Genomic DNA, 15,896 nt, shown 5'->3' with positions numbered 1-15,896 from the left:
TACAAATCCAGTGACACTCACCAAGAATATAAGGGGTCGCTTCATCTTTTTTTTTTTTTTTTGAGATCATTCTCACCCTGTTGCCCAGGTTAAAGTGCAGTGGCATGATGTTGGCTCACTGCAACTTCTGCCTCCCGGGCTCAAGTGATCCTCCTACCTCAGCCTCCCAAGTAGCTAAAACCACAGGTACAGGCCACCATGCCAGGCTAATTTTTTGTATTTTTTTTGTAGAGACAGGGTTTTGCCGTGTTGCCCAGGCTGGTCTCAAACTCCTGAGCTCAAGCAATCCCCCTGCCTCAGTCTCCCAAAGTACTAAGATTACAGGCATGAGCCACCACACCAGGTCATTCACCTTTATGCTTCAGTCCCCCGTCTGAAGTACCCTCTTGCCTTGTCTTTCTTTTTTTTTCTGTTCTTTCTTTTTTTTTTTTTTTTTGTATTTTTTTTTTTTTTTTTTTTTTTGAGAGGGAGTCTCGCGCTGTCGCCCAGGCTGGAGTGCAGTGGCCGGATCGCAGCTCACTGCAAGCTCTGCCTCCCGGGTTTGTGCCATTCTCCTGCCTCAGCCTCCCTATAGCTGGGACTACAGGCGCCCGCCACCTCACCTGGCTATTTTTTTTGTATTTTTTAGTAGAGACGGGGTTTCACTGTATTAGCCAGGATGGTCTCGATCTCCTGACCTCGTGATCCGCCCGTCTCGGCCTCCCAAAGTGCTGGGATTACAGGCTTGAGCCACCGCGCCCGGCCTTTTTTTGTATTTTTAATAGAGAGGGGGTTTCACTATGTTGGCCAGGCTGGTCTTGAACTTCTGACTTCCAGTGATCTGCCTGCCCCGGCCTCCCAAAGTTCTGGGATTACAGGCGTGAAACACCACGCCCAGCCTTGCCCTGTCTTTCTGACCTCCTTTTTTTTTTTTTCTTTTTTCTTTTCTTTGAGACGGGGTCTTGCTCTGTCCCCCAGGCTGGAGTGCAGTGGTGTGATCTCGGCTCACTGCAAGCTCCGCCTCCCAGGTTCACGCCATTCTCCTGCCTCAGCCTTCTAAGTAGCTGGGACTACAGGTGCCCACCAACACACCCGGCTAATTTTTTGTATTTTTAGTACAGACGGGGTTTAACCGTGTTAGCCAGGATGGTCTCTATCTACTGACCTTGTGATCCACCTGCCTCGGCCTCCCAAAGTGCTGGGATTACAGGCGTGAGACACCGCTCCCGGCCTTTAAAAAAGATCCCGCTATTGACGTTGAGGAAGTAAGTTGCTATGCTGTGAGAAGGCGCTATGATCATGCCTGTGAGTAGCCATTGCACAGGTGCCCATTGCTTGGGCAATATAGCAAGAACTCGCATAAAAAAAATAAAGAGTTCCTAGCCTATATGACTTCTAAAAGAATAACATACACTTGACTGATTTCTTGTTTTTGAGACAGAGTGTTGCTCTATTACCCAGGCTGGAGTGCAGTGGCATGATCTCGGTTTACTGAAACCTCTACCTCCTGGGCTCAAGTGATCCTCCCACCTCAGCCTCCCAAGCAGCTGGGACCACAGGCATGCGCCACCATGCCTGACTAATTTTTGTATTTTTGGTAGAGATGGGGTTTCACTGTGTTGCCCACGCTGGTCTCAAACCCATGAGCTCAAGTGATCCACCCGCCTTGGCCTCCCAAAGTGCTGGAATTACAGGCGTGAGCCACTGTAGCAGTGCATTTGACTGGTTTCTAAAAGCTTTTATTTTATTTTATTTTTTTGAGACTGAGTCTTGCTCTGTTGCCCAGGCTGGAGTGCAATGGTATGATCTTGGCTCACTGCAACCTACATCTCCCGAGTTCAAGTGATTCTCCTGTCTCAGCCTCCCTAGTAGCTGGGATTACAGGCACCCGCCACCACACCCAGCTAATTTTTTGTATTTTTAGTAGAGACAGGGTTTCACTATGTTGGCCAGGCTGGTCTCAAACTCCTGATTGCAGGTGATCCACCCACCTCAGCCTCCCAAAGTGCTAGCATTACAGGAATCAGCCACCACACCCGGCCTTATTTTTTTCCATACAAGAGCTCATAATTTAACATTAACTGAAAAAAGGGACATAAGAATCATTTCAACTATGTAAAGAAAAAACTGCACAGGAAAAAAGACTGGAAGGAAATGAGCTAAAATATACATTACTATTGCCTTATGTAAAAAACATATTATGCATGAATCATTTTTTTCTTTGTCTTTTTATTTATGTAACAGGAAAGGAAGAGGAAATAAAATTCTTTTTTGTTCCTATATTTTTTTTCAGCACTGTCTGAACATGCTAAATGTGCATATGTTAATTTCCATTCTGATAATCAAAGTAAGTAAAAAACTAGCTGGACACAGTAGCTTGCCTGTAATCCCTACACTTCAAGAGGCTGAGGCGGGAAGATCGCTTGAGCCCAGGAGTTCAAGACTAGCCTGGGCAACATGGCAAGACCTTGTCTCTACAAAAAAAAAAAAAATTAAGTGGGCATGGTAGCATGCGCCTGTGGTCCCAGCTACTTGAGAGGCTCAAGCAGGAGGATCTCTTGAGTCCAGGAGGTCGAGGCTGCAGTGAGCCATGTTCATGCCAGTATACTCCAGACTCGGAGACAAACCAAGATCCTGTCTCAAAAAAGGAAAAAAAAAAAGAACAAAGAAAAAGAAAAGCTGAGAAGGAGTGTGGGAGGGAGGGAGACAAGGAAAGGAACTCTCAGGTTTTATTATCTCACCTCAAAAAGGAGGCTGAATGCATCCTCCTCCTGACTTGTGAGGTGAACTGACAAGCCCTTAATGAAGACTCCTTGAGGGTTTTCCACGATGGTCATTGGTGTGACTGACGGTCCAACATAGGGCAGAGTGGACAGGAGATCAAACAGGCTCTCATTATAGATTTCCAAGTAGGAAACACGCACAGTGATGGCATGTGTGGGGCGTTCTTCGATCATCCTAAAAACCTAGATGACAGACAAGAGCAGAATTCCAACAGTCAACTAGCATAAGGGGGGCTTCTTACCTCAGAAGGGAACATCAAGACATACAGAATTATTCTTGTCCTAAAGGAATTGGGTGATATTTAGTATCATCCTATGGTTTTTTGAGGCTTGACATCAGATTGGCTAACACTTGAACCATCTCAAGAAGTAGAAGCATAATGAGTGGAAAGGACTCTGGAGTGAGGATTTCTTATTTTATAGAGTCTCATCATTTATGTGCCTCTTTCGAATCTATTTAATTCCATCCGCTTATAAATCTCTGTGATTGAGGCAGTGCAGGGGCAATACCTATTTGTGGAAGGCACCATGAAATAAAATTATTTGTCGGCCGGGTGCGGCCTGTAAGCCCAGCACTTTAGGAGGCGGAGGTGGGCAGATCACAAGGTCAGGAGATCAAGACCATCCTGGACAACATGGTGAAACCCCGTCTCTACTAAAATTATAAAAGTTAGCTAGGCATGGTGGTGTGCGCCTGTAGTCCCAGCTACTCAGGAGGCTGAGGCAGGAGAATCTTTTGAACCTAGGACACACAGCTTGCAGTGAGCTGAGATCGTGCCACTGCATTCCAGCCTGGGTGACAGAGACTCCATCTCAAAAAAAAAAAATAAATAAATAAAAATAAATAAATAAATAAAATAATTTGTCTATGGTCACTCAGCTAGTAAGCGTAGAAGTAAAGCCAGAACTTAGCCTTCTCAACTCCTAATTCCCTCCCCAGTGCTTATCAAGGAATGGATAATTCCTGAGGTCCTGCCTTCCTCTAAGAATTTACACCTGTGCTGTTCAAAATGGTAGACATAAGTTACAGATGGCTGCTGAGTACCTAAAATGTGGCTAGTACAAATGAACTGAATTTTAAATTTTATGTCATTTTAATCACATTTAGATTTAAAAACTGATGCAATTCAGTTATTGGTAAACTTTAAGTATGTCTGGAACAACTTGGGTATGTAAATCTACTTTTTCAACATTTTATGAAATCTAAATACAGATCAAGCATTTCTGATCATATTTATGCCTAAACTGAAATGTGCTCCAAGTATAAAATATGTACTGGATTTCAAAGACTTAGTATGAGAAAAAGAATGTAAACTATCTCAATAAGTTTATATTGATTACATGTGGAAATATTTTAAATATATTTAGTTAAATAAAATATATCATTACAATTAATTTCATCTGTTTATTTTTACTTTTTTAAATGTGGTTACTGGAAAACTCAAATTTGCATGTGACTTACAGTATATTTCTATTGGAGGCATTGGGCTAGATTACTAAAGTCTAAGATGCTGAGATACTAAAGCTTTGACAGTGGGATATTAAGGATATTGTTCCAAAAACAGGAACATGGATGGTTCACATACTAGAGGAAAGTCTACACTTCTTATAGGACTGGGCTGCAAAAGTGTTATAGGACAGGGCTGTAAAGCCACCAAGATGCTTTTGGGGAAAGTCTTTTGCCTCCTATCTCCAACCAGAGGGTCCTTACAGAACCCAGGCTAGTGGGGTGGGGCCCAAAGGAAGGCCCTTCTGTCCTATCTTCAGTTATGCTATTGAGACCCCCAGGGCTGACACAGTCCTGAAAGCTCAGGTCATGCCCTGCTTTTTGCTTTTGATCTTTCAGGGTCTGTGGTGGTGAAAAAAGCCAGAGTAGGCCAGTAAGGAAGCTCTGCAAGGGTCCATATGCCCCTCATTAAAACCAGGAAGGAGAATGATTAGGACCTCCAAATCCTTAATTACCGGATCACAGACCATTGGAGCAGCAAGAGGCTGATTAGCATGCCCGACTCCCTCCTTCTCAAATGAGGAAACAGGCTCAGTGCGGGTATGGGTCAGAGTCTGATACCCAACCTCCTGGTTTCCTGAGGCCCCTGAGTCTACTGACTCCAGAGCCCTGTGTATGTTTTCTCCAGTACCAGTACCCACTGCAACTCCTTTGAGGCCTGGTCCCCCCTGTCTCTAGTAGCTGGCCTGGGGTCAGTAACATCTATGGCAGAGAGAGGGAACCTGTGTGGCATCCCACCCTTGGGCCCACTCTCTACCTGCTGCAGGGCACGAGGGAGGATCCCCCGGTGCTTGTAATTCTCAGTTGCCCCCGTCATGGTGTATGTCTTGCCAGCTCCCGTCTGCCCATAACACATGATGGTGCCTGCAAACATTTCAAAACACGGTGACATCCAGGAAAATAGCTCCAAGGATACTCTCCCCTCCCCCAGCATGCCTGATGCCAGCCAGGGCCCTTCACATGAAGATGGCCAGTGGGAGCAGCCAAGAACATCAGGAATTCCACCATGGAAGAGGATGGGTGGGCAGGGGAGCAGGGACAAAAGTGGTCAAAACAAGGGCATGTGCCCTGAATCTGTGGTCCCCACAATGCTTTGCTGTTCCCTCCACCAAGAGATGATCCTGCCCTAGGGCTTCTGAGAAGGACAGGGAATCTCAGGGTACAGAGGAACTGGAACTTTTCCTAAAAAGATGAGGAGGGAGATAGGAGCATTAGACTCTAACCCTTCTCTAGCATAGCTATGAACTGCCAGGGTCTCAGGGTTGGCAGGAGGCATCAACTTCCCACAGAGGCAAAGAGGGGCTTTCAAAATCTCCAGGAAGAGATAGAGTGGAAAGGGCATTTTCTGTCAAGGGTGAGAATTCTTTGTAGACTACAAATTCCTGCAGGATCAAACAGGGCTCCTAGTTGGTTCCATGTCACTTCCAGAAATGTACCACCATGAGCAGGCCCTGATCTGGACCACTGCCCACCCTGGGAAGACTTTCATTGCACTTCTCAACACCTTTTAGGTCTACCATCACCACCAGGCTCTGGAACGCAAACCATGCAGTCACCCTGAGCTCAAGTTCCTATCTGTTCTTCCCCTTAGCATAGGCAGCCTGAGCCAGACCCCATCCCACAGACTGCCCATGGGCATTTACATGGCAGATCTGCCCAGGCAATGCTGGGCTGTGGAAATTTTTTGCCTTTGTCACACAGACGCTCTAGTTCTTGGGACTGGTAGCAGGTTTTACACAAGGGACCCTGATTCAGCATCTGAGTTGGAGCCAGAAATGGTATCTATTAACCCAGCACAGATGAACGGGAAGGAGGCACTTCAGCTGCAACTCAGAGCCCATCTGTGGTTCCACAGCACCTCTGCTCAAGACTATTCATCTCCCTGGGTCTTAGTTCCTCTGTCTTCACCTCCTCAAGGTCACAATCCCTTCAGAGCATCATGAAAACCAAAAGAGAACCTCCTTAAGTCTGGGGACCACATCTAAGTATCACATTCAGTATAAATTACAGCATCTACACTCAACACACTTTTAAATATAAAACCTAAACTTGCAAAACAGGGAACATCCTACTCAGCAGCCACCAGATGGCAAAGTCTACAAACTGTGATATATTCTTTTATATATTCCTATACTAGAATATCAACTGCACATTAATTGTGTTGGTAGAATAAATGAAAATAGCTCCTAGCAGGAAGCTGAGAGACAAATGTTTGGACTCCATCAAATTCATCATAAAGACGCATCTTCAAAACTAATATTTGAGAGATTTGAAACAGGATAATAATTGAACCCCTGTGACCTACAGACAGCTACAGTCTTTTAATTTTCCTATGAAGGTAGAATCCCAGGACATTGGATCAAGCCACGCCCACAATGTCAACAAGCAAACAGTAAGTTTTGCAACGTAAGAACATGGAGACAGACAAATAAGCATACAAATGATAGTAAGTGAGGTTTTATTTTATTCACCATAAAATATTTGCATCTCTTACTCCTCAGGTTCTTATATAAGACAACAGTTAATTAATTAAGTTACCATTATAGCCATTGAGGGCCTGAGAAACCACATCCTTTGCAACTGTCTCATAAACCAAGTCCTGGGAGGCATCGTGAAGAACTCCATCCAACTTGAACGACCAGTCTATCTGTTGGTTATTGACAACTCCTCTCCGAATGTCTTTTTTTAAGTGAATATCGATGCTCTAGGAAAAAAGAGTGAGAAAGAAAAAAATGTTATTTGTTCAAAAACGGGTATAAAAAAAATCACTGATAGCTGAGGCCTAATTTGGAGGGAACAGAGGAAGTGAACCGTAGGATGAACAGGGACTCCCACGTAGGGGCTGATATTCCAGATGAATTCTTTGGGATGGGAGAAGAGAGCTCCTGCAGGGAGGTGGAAAGATCAGGAGACTGGAGCACTTCCTAGTTTTAGCACCTCTAACCCTAGTTCATAGGGTGCTGTCTGTCTTGGTTTCTCCACCTATGATATGAAGTCAAATTTATCATGTTCTTATTAAACAAGTTTTACATAGATCCCATAAGCATAGGGAGGCCTTGAATTACACCAGAGGGAATAGTGAGCCTGGCGACAGCGGCCTGGGCTCCAGCCCCATTGCTCTGGTTGCTGGCAGTGAGGCCTCTCTCAGCTCTGCATTATGGTGAACACCTACTTCCACACACACGCTATGAGCCAAAGTGAGTGATAATGAAATGAAAGCCACAGAGAAGGCTATGGACTTCTCAGACATTGGAATTAAGAGTAAATTGAGGGTGCCATCAGCAGATTTTTAGATGCATGCCCCTTCATAGTAAGCCATTGTGGTAGCAGCTGGCTTAGGGACATACCAGGTAAGGTAAATGGTAGATTCCAATCTTCTTGATGAGAACTTCTGATGTAAAGACTCTTGCTGAAATCTTACACTGACTGCCCTAACGCAGAAGCTATACCTGGCTACAGAGAGAAAAATTAAGATCAAGAAAGACAGACTTGGCCAGGCGCGGTGGCTCATGCCTGTAATCCCAGCACTTTGGGAGGCCACAGCAGGTGGATCACCTGAGGTCAGGAGTTCGAGACCAGCCTGACCAACACGGTGAAACCCCATCTCTACTAAAAATACAAAAATTAGCTGGGCATGGTGGCACGTGCCTGTAATCCCAGCTACTAGCGGGGCTGAGGCAGAAGGATCACTTGAACCTGGAAGGCGGAGGTTGCAGTGAGCCAAGATTGTGCCACTGCACTCCAGCCTGGGCAACAGAGTAGGATTCTGTCTCAAAAAAAAAAAAAAAAGAAAAGAAAGACAGACAGACTTGGTCCATTCACACATTAAATGCTCTGTGCTTCTGTGTTCATTGAAAACCATGTCCAGCAAGACACATTTGAAAGGGCTGCATGTGAGCTCTTTTCTGACCGCTAGGATCTATGAGGCTTGGGCAGTTTGCCCTTTAATTTTTCCTTTGAAGAATGTTTCGATGATGCCCAGAGTAGGCCCATAATTGTCTACTGAATGAAAACATCTAACACTCTCACGCTGTCCTAAGCCTTCAGAAGCGTTCTCAGGGTGAGGATATAGGGACGGATATATCTTTCCACTTCTCTTGATAAGTATTTCTCCAGATGTTTTGATAAGCTAAGCAGTAATGAACTCAAGATATTCTTACTGCACCCCTTGGGAGATTATACAATGACAGATCAATCACTAGAAAGCTTTATGAATGTGAACAAATATCAATTTTTCTGTGTCAGATATGAGGGTAAAGGTAAACTTATTAATTTATTAAAGGTAAAATTATTAAAAGACAAAGATGGGATTTTATTAATTTCCTCATTAGCAGCATTGTGAGGGGGTGGTTTGGACTTGACGGACTCTAGAGTCCATTGGACCCTGTCCGATTCTATCTTGCTCCTTCAAAGATTGTTTGGAAATACGGTTACACTATAGCAAGGTGGGACAGAGAGGCCCAGTCAGATGAAGGCAAACACATCGCACTTACTCTTTTGTCATCTCCGTATCTGATCATTTCATGAGCAAAGTCATCGGTGGGTTTGACACGGACAAATGCGTGAACTTTTTTCCTAGTACCCATTCTAGCTAAAAAGAAGGGAATAATGAAATTTTGAATAGTCATTATTAAATAACAAGTAGAGGAGAGGAGTCATTCATTAAGAAGATCAGAAAAGAGTGACAAGCAGTCCATTTTTCCCTCTCTCCCTGAAAGCCAGTCTTCCTTTTCACCCCTCAGCATTTCAGTGTTCTACCCACAAGACACTGCTCAATGAATACAGGCACTTTCTGCTTCACAGACTGCTTTGCCATTTTCCACCAATGACCCCAGAGAGATCGAAATACAAAGTAAAAAGAATGCTTCCTTTAGAACATTTCTAGAAATGTTCTGCATCTAAGATGATGAGTCCACTTATACTTTCCTTCTTTTATTATATTTTCTTCTGAAATACTTACTATGAAATACATTAAAACTAATTTTCTTTTCATTAACTTATCTTGCTTCAGATACAGCATCCTCTTCTCCAAGAGACTAACTAGATCAGAAATAAATGCCCTAGAAGTATATTTGGTCCATAATCAAATATTCTTTCTTCTCTTACTATATTAAGAAAAAATATCACGGACAGTCCCCTACTTCCTCTTGCTCTCCTAAAACCTAACTATATTCTCATCATTTTCTTTCAGTGTGTGTGTATATCCGTGTGCACATATATAGAGAGTAGTATAAATAAAGGAAGACATAGGACATATATACATACTTTTTTCTCTTCTTTTTTTTTTTTTTTTTTCCTGAGACGGAGTCTCGCTCTGTCGCCCAGGCTGGAGTACAGTGGCCGGATCTCAGCTCACTGCAAGCTCCGTCTCCCGGGTTCCCGCCATTCTCCTGCCTCAGCCTCCCAAGTAGCTGGGACTACAGGCGCCCGCCACCTCGCCCAGCTAGTTTTTTGTATTTTTTAGTAGAGACGGGGTTTCACCATGTTAGCCAAGATGGTCTCAATCTCCTGACCTCCTGATCCGCCCGTCTCGGCCTCCCAAAGTGCTGGGATTACAGGCTTGAGCCACCGCGCCCGGCCTTTTTCTCTTCTTTTGAGACAAAGTCTCACCCTGTCACCCAGGTTGGAATGCAGTGGTGCTATCATGGCTCAATGCAGCCTTGACATCCTGGGCTCAAGTGATCCTCCTGCCTCAGCCTCCCCAGTAGCTGGGAGTACAGGCGCGTACCACTGTGCCTGGCTAGTTCTCTTACATTCTTTTTGTAAGATGGTGTCTTACTATGTTGCCTAGGCTGGTCTTGAACTCCTAGCCTCAAGTGATCCTCCTATCTTGGACTTCTAAAGTGCTGAAATTACAGGCATACCCAGCTGATGTTCAATATTTTTTTAAAAATTAACATTTATTTCATTGTTTTATTTTTGGAGATAAGGGTTTCTTTATGTTGCCTAGGCTAGCCTTTAACTTCTGAGCTCAAGTGATTCTCCCATCTCAACCTTCCAAGTAGCTGAGACTACAGGCGCATGGCTTGGCTTTTAAAACACTAACTTTTGGCTGGGCGCAATGGCTCACACCATAATCCTAGCACTTTGGGAGGGCAAGGTGGGCAGATCCCTCGAGGCCAGGAGTTTTGAAACCAGCCTGGGCAACATGGCAAAAACCCATCTCTACAAAGAATACAAAAATTAGCCAGGAGGCCAGGCGCGGTGACTCATGCCTGTAATCTCAGCTCTTTGGGAGGCCGAGCCAGGTGGATTACCTGAGGTCAGGAGTTCAAGACCAGCCTGGCCAACATGGTGAAATGCCATCTCTACTAAAAATACAAAAATTAGCCAGTCGTGGTGGCAGATGCCTGGAATCCCAGCTACTCAGAAGGCGGAGGCAGGAGAATCGCTTGAACCCGGGAGGTGGAGGGTGCAGTGAGCTGAGATCGCACGATTGCACTCCAGCCTAGGCAACAGAGAGGGACTCCATCTCCAAAAAATAAATAAATGAATAAATAAATAAAATAAATAAATTAGCCAGGCATAGGGGTGCATGCCTATAGTCCCAGCTACTCAGGAGGCTGAGGTGGGAGGATCACTTGAGCCCGGGGAAGTTGAGGCTGCAGTTAGCTTTGATCATACCACTGCACTCCAGCCTAGGTGATACAGTGAGACCATGTTTTAAAAAAAACAAAACAAAAAACTAACTTGGGCCAAGCACAGTGGCTCTTGCCTGTAATCCCAGCACTTTGGGAGGCTGAGGATGGCAGATTACCTGAGGTTAGGAGTTCAAGACCAGCCTGGCCAACATGATGAAACCCTGTTTCCACTAAAAAAAAATAAAAAACAAAAATTAGCCGGATGTGGTGGTGGGCGCCTGTAATCTCAGCTACTCTGGAGGCTGAGACAGGAGAATCGCTTGAATCTGGAGGGTGGAGGTTGCACTGAGCCAATGTCATGCCACTGCATTCCAGCCTGGGTGACAGAGCAAGACTCAGTCTAACTAACTTTTAAGACGTTAACCATAAAAATCCCTCATGTATAACAGGGACTTGTTTTAATTAGATTATCTTGCTTTTCAAAAAAAGGACATTAAATAATGGTAACATTTTATACAAAATTATCTAAGAGAGGTCCAATGGGTGTTACCTGACAACAGTTATTTCCGATTTTGTTTATTTATTATTTTCGAGACATTTATTTCAAAGAGTCTCACTCTGTCTGAGACAGTGCACTCAGGCTGGAGTACACTGATGTGATTTCAGCTCACTGCACCCTGTCTCCCAGCCTCAAGCAATCCTCCCACCTCAACCTCAACCTCCAGAGTAGCTGGGAGGACAGGTGTGCGTCACTACACCCGGCTAATGTTTTGCATTTTTGTAGTGATGGGGTTTCAACATGTTGCCCAGGGCGGTCTCAAACTCCTGGGTTCAAGCAATCCATCCACCTCAGCCTCACACTCAATTTCTAAAGCTTGGGGAACCACTCTTCACATCCAAGGGCCCATTCTCCTGCCCAGGGAAATTCAGATGCCATCCAGGGTATGCTCCGAAAGGGACCATGAAGAAGCAGGGGAGCTCTGGGAGCAGATGCCCGGGCCTCCCTCCCTGAAGTCCCTGCACAACAGTAGCACAGGCCAGTTCAGAGCATCAACCTCAGCTGGGCATGGTGGCTCACACCTGTAATCCTAGCACTTTGGGAGGCTAATGTGGGAGGATTGCTTGAGGCCAGGAATTAGAAACCAGCTTGGGCAACACAGCAAGACCTCGTCTCCACAAAAAATTTTAAAAATTTGCCAAGTGTGGTGGTGCATGCGTGTGGTCCCAGTTATTCAGGAGGCTGAGGCAGCAGGATCACTTAAGCAGTGATGGCACAACACTGCTCTCCAGCCTGGACAATAGCATGAGACTGTCTCAACAAAACAAAACAAATAAGCAAAAGCATCACTCTCCCTCCAGAGCCTGGCCCTTCTCTGCTCCGATATTTGCCAACATGCACATGCACATGCAGTCACCCCATGTATGCTTCCCAAGGCCCTCCCCATGCTGACACCATGGCTCCAAGCAGGCCACGAGCCATATCCACCTGCAATAAGTCTTCCTTTGCACACCCGTCTTGTGAGCCTGCTACTCAACAACCCCTTAACACCCAAACATTTGGAGACCCCACGCCATCTTGCACTTACTGAAATACTGCTTGTTACCAATCTTACGTCGCTTCATTTGAGTGGGTTTCAGTTCCCAAATTAAATTACAAGCTGCTTGAAGGCAAGGATTGTGCTTTTTATCTCTTTGGAATCCCCTCACAATGTCCAGGGCAGAGCCCAGCACAGAGTAGGTGTTCAGGAAATGGCGGTGGGTGGTGATGGTAACGGCTGAAGTCAGAGGGCAGCTGAATCTTCATATGTGGATCTATCTTCAATCACTACTGAGAGAGTCCCAAGAGTCCCAAGGGGCATATGATGTCACTCCCCTTCCATGACAACTCCAACCCAAGCCCACAGCCCTTCCAGGAGGACACTTGGTTTCCAGGTGCAAAAATCCACGTCCAGCACCTCACCCCACCCTTTTTTTTTTTTTTTTTTTTTTTTTGAGACAGGGTCTCACTCTTTCACCTAGGCTGGAGTGCAGTGAAACAATCTCGGCTCACCATAGCCTCCACCTCCTGGGTTCAAGCAATCCTCCCACCTCAGTCCCCCAAGTAGCTAGGACTACAGGCGTGCACCACCACGCCCGAATAATTTTTGTATTTTTCCTAGAGACAGGGTTTCGCCGTGTTGCCCAGGCTGGTCTTGAACTCCTGAGCTCAAGCAAACCGCTCACTTCAGCCTCCCAAAGTGTTAGGATTACAGGCGTGAGCCACGGCGCCCGGACCCCTCCCTTTCTCCCTCAGGACTTTGTGGGGAATGTCTCTCCTTGGGGAACCACCCTTTGATATTTCTGGTATAACAAAGCAAGTCCCTGAATGGTCACCAAGAGACTTCTGTGTTAAGACGCTCGAGGTTTCCTCATTTGTCTTTAGTGGGAATTAACAGAATTGTCAACAAGCACCCATGAAGACTCGACAAGAGGAAAGGGAGCGTTTGGTGGTTGGGGTGGCAGGCACCAGGTGGGTCCCTGTCTTCCAGTGCTCCTGTCTAGACGAGGGGCTGTCATGGGTGAACCCTCATAGCTACCCGAAGCGGCAGCAGCAACACCCGAATCCAAAACACTGGGTCTAACTGCACCTGGCCTTGGCTGAACAAGACTAGGACGCAGGCAAAACTAGCCTTTCTCCTTTTTCTCACCCAATGTGCCGGACCCCCGTGTGGAGCCTGGGCGGCAGTGGGCTTTGAACCCATTCCGGCCCCTCTCTGGAGAGGTTTCCTCAGCTGTAACGCGAAGGGCCGCGACTGGTGATCCCAAAGCCCCCTCTAGTACGAAAACCGACTAGTGCAGAAGAGTCCAGACGACCTCTGGCTCCCTGCCTCACGGCCTCTGTGTCCTGGGCGCGACGTGGGACCCCTTTGTGGGACCAATGAACATTAGCTCCGAAGACCGTAAGCCGAGGCCAGGCTGAAAGGACTCTTGATGTCGCGCCCTCCTTCGCCTGGGTTTCAGAGATGAGCGATCCAGCTGGGAACCCCCAGATAGAGCGGTGTTTGGACCCCAGCCACTATCAGCAGTCCGGGCGCACACCCTTCTCCCGTCTCTCCACTCCCACCGGCGCGCAGCCCCTGCTCACCGTTCACCAGGCAGCGACGCTCCCGGGACGCGACGGCCACAACCGAAGCCACCTGCACTCCCCACGCGGGGCTGTCTAGCAGTGTACACAGTCGCCATGGCAACGGGTCGCTTCCGGGGATTCCGGAAGTGTCGGGGTGGCGGAAATGAAGTCCGAGGTCCTACGTCGAGGATACGGGTGAGGTCATGGCCGAATCGGGAAGACTAGAGATGGGGCCGATTGATCTAGAAAGACTTCGGCCGATGCATGCGCGAAGCCAAGTTCGAGGTAGCGAGACAACGAAGGCCGCACGTGAACCAGGAAGCGGGGCGGCGGGGCTTCCGGCGCCTAGGAGTTTCAACTACGGCGGCCGCAGAGGCCCGTCTAATTGCTGCTCCGCGCTCCGAGCCGCTGTCGGCGTGCTAGATCGCCCCGCCCTGGTTAGTGTCTAGCCGGCCGGCGAGGCCTGCGCAGTTGCGGCGGCCGGGGAAGATGGTGGAGGACGGCGCGGAGGAGCTGGAGGATCTGGTGCACTTCTCGGTGTCCGAGTTGCCTAGTCGCGGCTACGGCGTCATGGAGGAGATACGGCGGCAGGGCAAGCTGTGCGACGTGACCCTCAAGGTATCGCGGACTGGGCGGCAGCGAGCTGAGGGGAAAGGGGTCGAGCGGGGAGTAAAAAGGGGCGGGGGGTCAGGGAAAGAGAGGTCGAGCGGGGAGAGGGTTGAGGAGAAGAGGTTTGAGGGGTGCCGAGTAGTGGGGAGAGAGGTGCCGAGCAGAAGGGGATCGGGACCGAGTCGGGGAGAGGAAGAGGACAACCTTTCAGCCCCTGAAAGGAAAGGTTGAGAGGTGCGCCGCTTAGGCCCTTGAAGTGAGAGATATTGGGGTGACAGCCTCCCTTTTCTGTCATACAGACGAGAGAAAATGGACTTACCTTCTATGGAGGCAGGTACGGTGGCCGGCCCCACATGCTGATGGGCACCACTGAATTCAGCACCCTCTCTTGTCACTACAGATACTTCTTTGTGCCTGTCGAACTTGGCTGTGCTGTTGTAGAGAAGGCTTCTCCTTGGGAATCATTGCCTGCCCTTAATTGTTGAATCACTACTTTGTCTCTTAAGAGCTTTTAAAATCTGATCTGGAAATTTTTTGAGGTGGGAAGCCACCCTGCCCTACACTGGAAGGCACCACCACCACCACCACCACCAGCTCCCCGGGGCTGGGCCTACTGGACGCCTGGGGAGAGGGATGCTGACTGATATTAAAAGGGAAAGATATCTTAACCACCTGTTCCCCACCTGCATTCTGGTCGCAAGAGGCAGCCTCCCTCCTGTGCCTGGGTCTTTTCATGTGGAAGGGGCATGCTGTGCTGCTCCCTGGCCAAGCCACCGAACCATGTAGAGACGTCCGGCCCAGGAGATGATGAGTGGGGCTCCCTGTTGGGCTTTGACTGGAAAGTTCTCAGCATCTGTGGGTGATCCCTGTTTAAAAAACAAACAGAGCAGGCATGGTGGCTCACACCTGTAATCTCAGCACTTTGAGAGGCGAGAGGATCACTTGAGTGGGGGAGTTGGAGACCAGCCTGGGCTATGCAGGGAGACCCTGTCTCTACAAATAATAAAAAATTGGCTGGGCATGGTGGCCTGTGCCCGTAGTCCCAGCTACTCGGGAGGGTAAGGTGGGAGGATCGCTTGACCCTAGGAGGTCAAGCCTGCAGTGAGTTGTAATCACACCACTGCACTCCAGCCTGGGCAACAGAGCAAGACCCTATTTCTCCTATTTCTCTCTCTCTCTCACATACACACACACAAATAAATAAAAGAAAGAAAAAATAAAACTATGCAGAGATCTTTTTGCTCTTCTTCTTTTCTTTTTTTGAGACAGAGTCTCGCTCTGTTGCCCAGGCTGGAGTTGCAGCGATCTCGGCTCACCGCGACCTCTCTCCT

The 15,896-nt window shown here is 47.4% G+C and overlaps 2 protein-coding genes across 13 annotated transcripts in view; one reads left to right on the top strand and one right to left on the bottom strand.

The window, feature by feature from the left end:
• The window catches only part of KIF9 (kinesin family member 9), a 59,905-nt gene extending 45,766 nt beyond the window's left edge, over positions 1-14,139 (bottom strand). For 2 of the 10 annotated variants that reach the window (XM_007984031.3, XM_007984037.3), the window contains exons 1-5: positions 13,975-14,139; positions 8,763-8,860; positions 6,808-6,973; positions 5,027-5,133; positions 2,721-2,945 (exon numbers count right to left, since the gene is read on the bottom strand). In XM_007984031.3, coding sequence (XP_007982222.2) covers positions 2,721-2,945; positions 5,027-5,133; positions 6,808-6,973; positions 8,763-8,855 — 591 coding nt within the window. In that variant the 5' untranslated portion in view covers positions 8,856-8,860; positions 13,975-14,139. Of the gene's footprint in view, positions 1-2,720; positions 2,946-5,026; positions 5,134-6,710; positions 6,974-8,762; positions 8,861-12,436; positions 12,679-13,974 lie in introns of those variants that run through there. The other 8 variants (XM_007984024.3, XM_007984035.3, XM_073010267.1 and 5 more) reach the window with 6 other exon arrangements.
• Positions 14,140-14,343: 204 nt separating this feature from the next.
• Positions 14,344-15,896, top strand: part of KLHL18 (kelch like family member 18) — a 59,759-nt gene continuing 58,206 nt past the window's right edge. For 2 of the 3 annotated variants that reach the window (XM_007984019.3, XM_007984017.3), the window contains exon 1: positions 14,344-14,574. In XM_007984019.3, coding sequence (XP_007982210.1) covers positions 14,446-14,574 — 129 coding nt within the window. In that variant the 5' untranslated portion in view covers positions 14,344-14,445. The remainder of the gene's footprint in view (positions 14,575-15,896) is intronic. The other variant, XM_073010270.1, reaches the window with a different exon arrangement.

The sequence above is a fragment of the Chlorocebus sabaeus genome, chromosome 22 (genome assembly GCF_047675955.1).
Source record: "Chlorocebus sabaeus isolate Y175 chromosome 22, mChlSab1.0.hap1, whole genome shotgun sequence".
In the NCBI taxonomy this organism is placed as follows: domain Eukaryota; kingdom Metazoa; phylum Chordata; class Mammalia; order Primates; family Cercopithecidae; genus Chlorocebus; species Chlorocebus sabaeus.
Note: the sequence above shows the minus strand (reverse complement) of the source record. Positions and strands in the feature narration are given on the sequence as shown.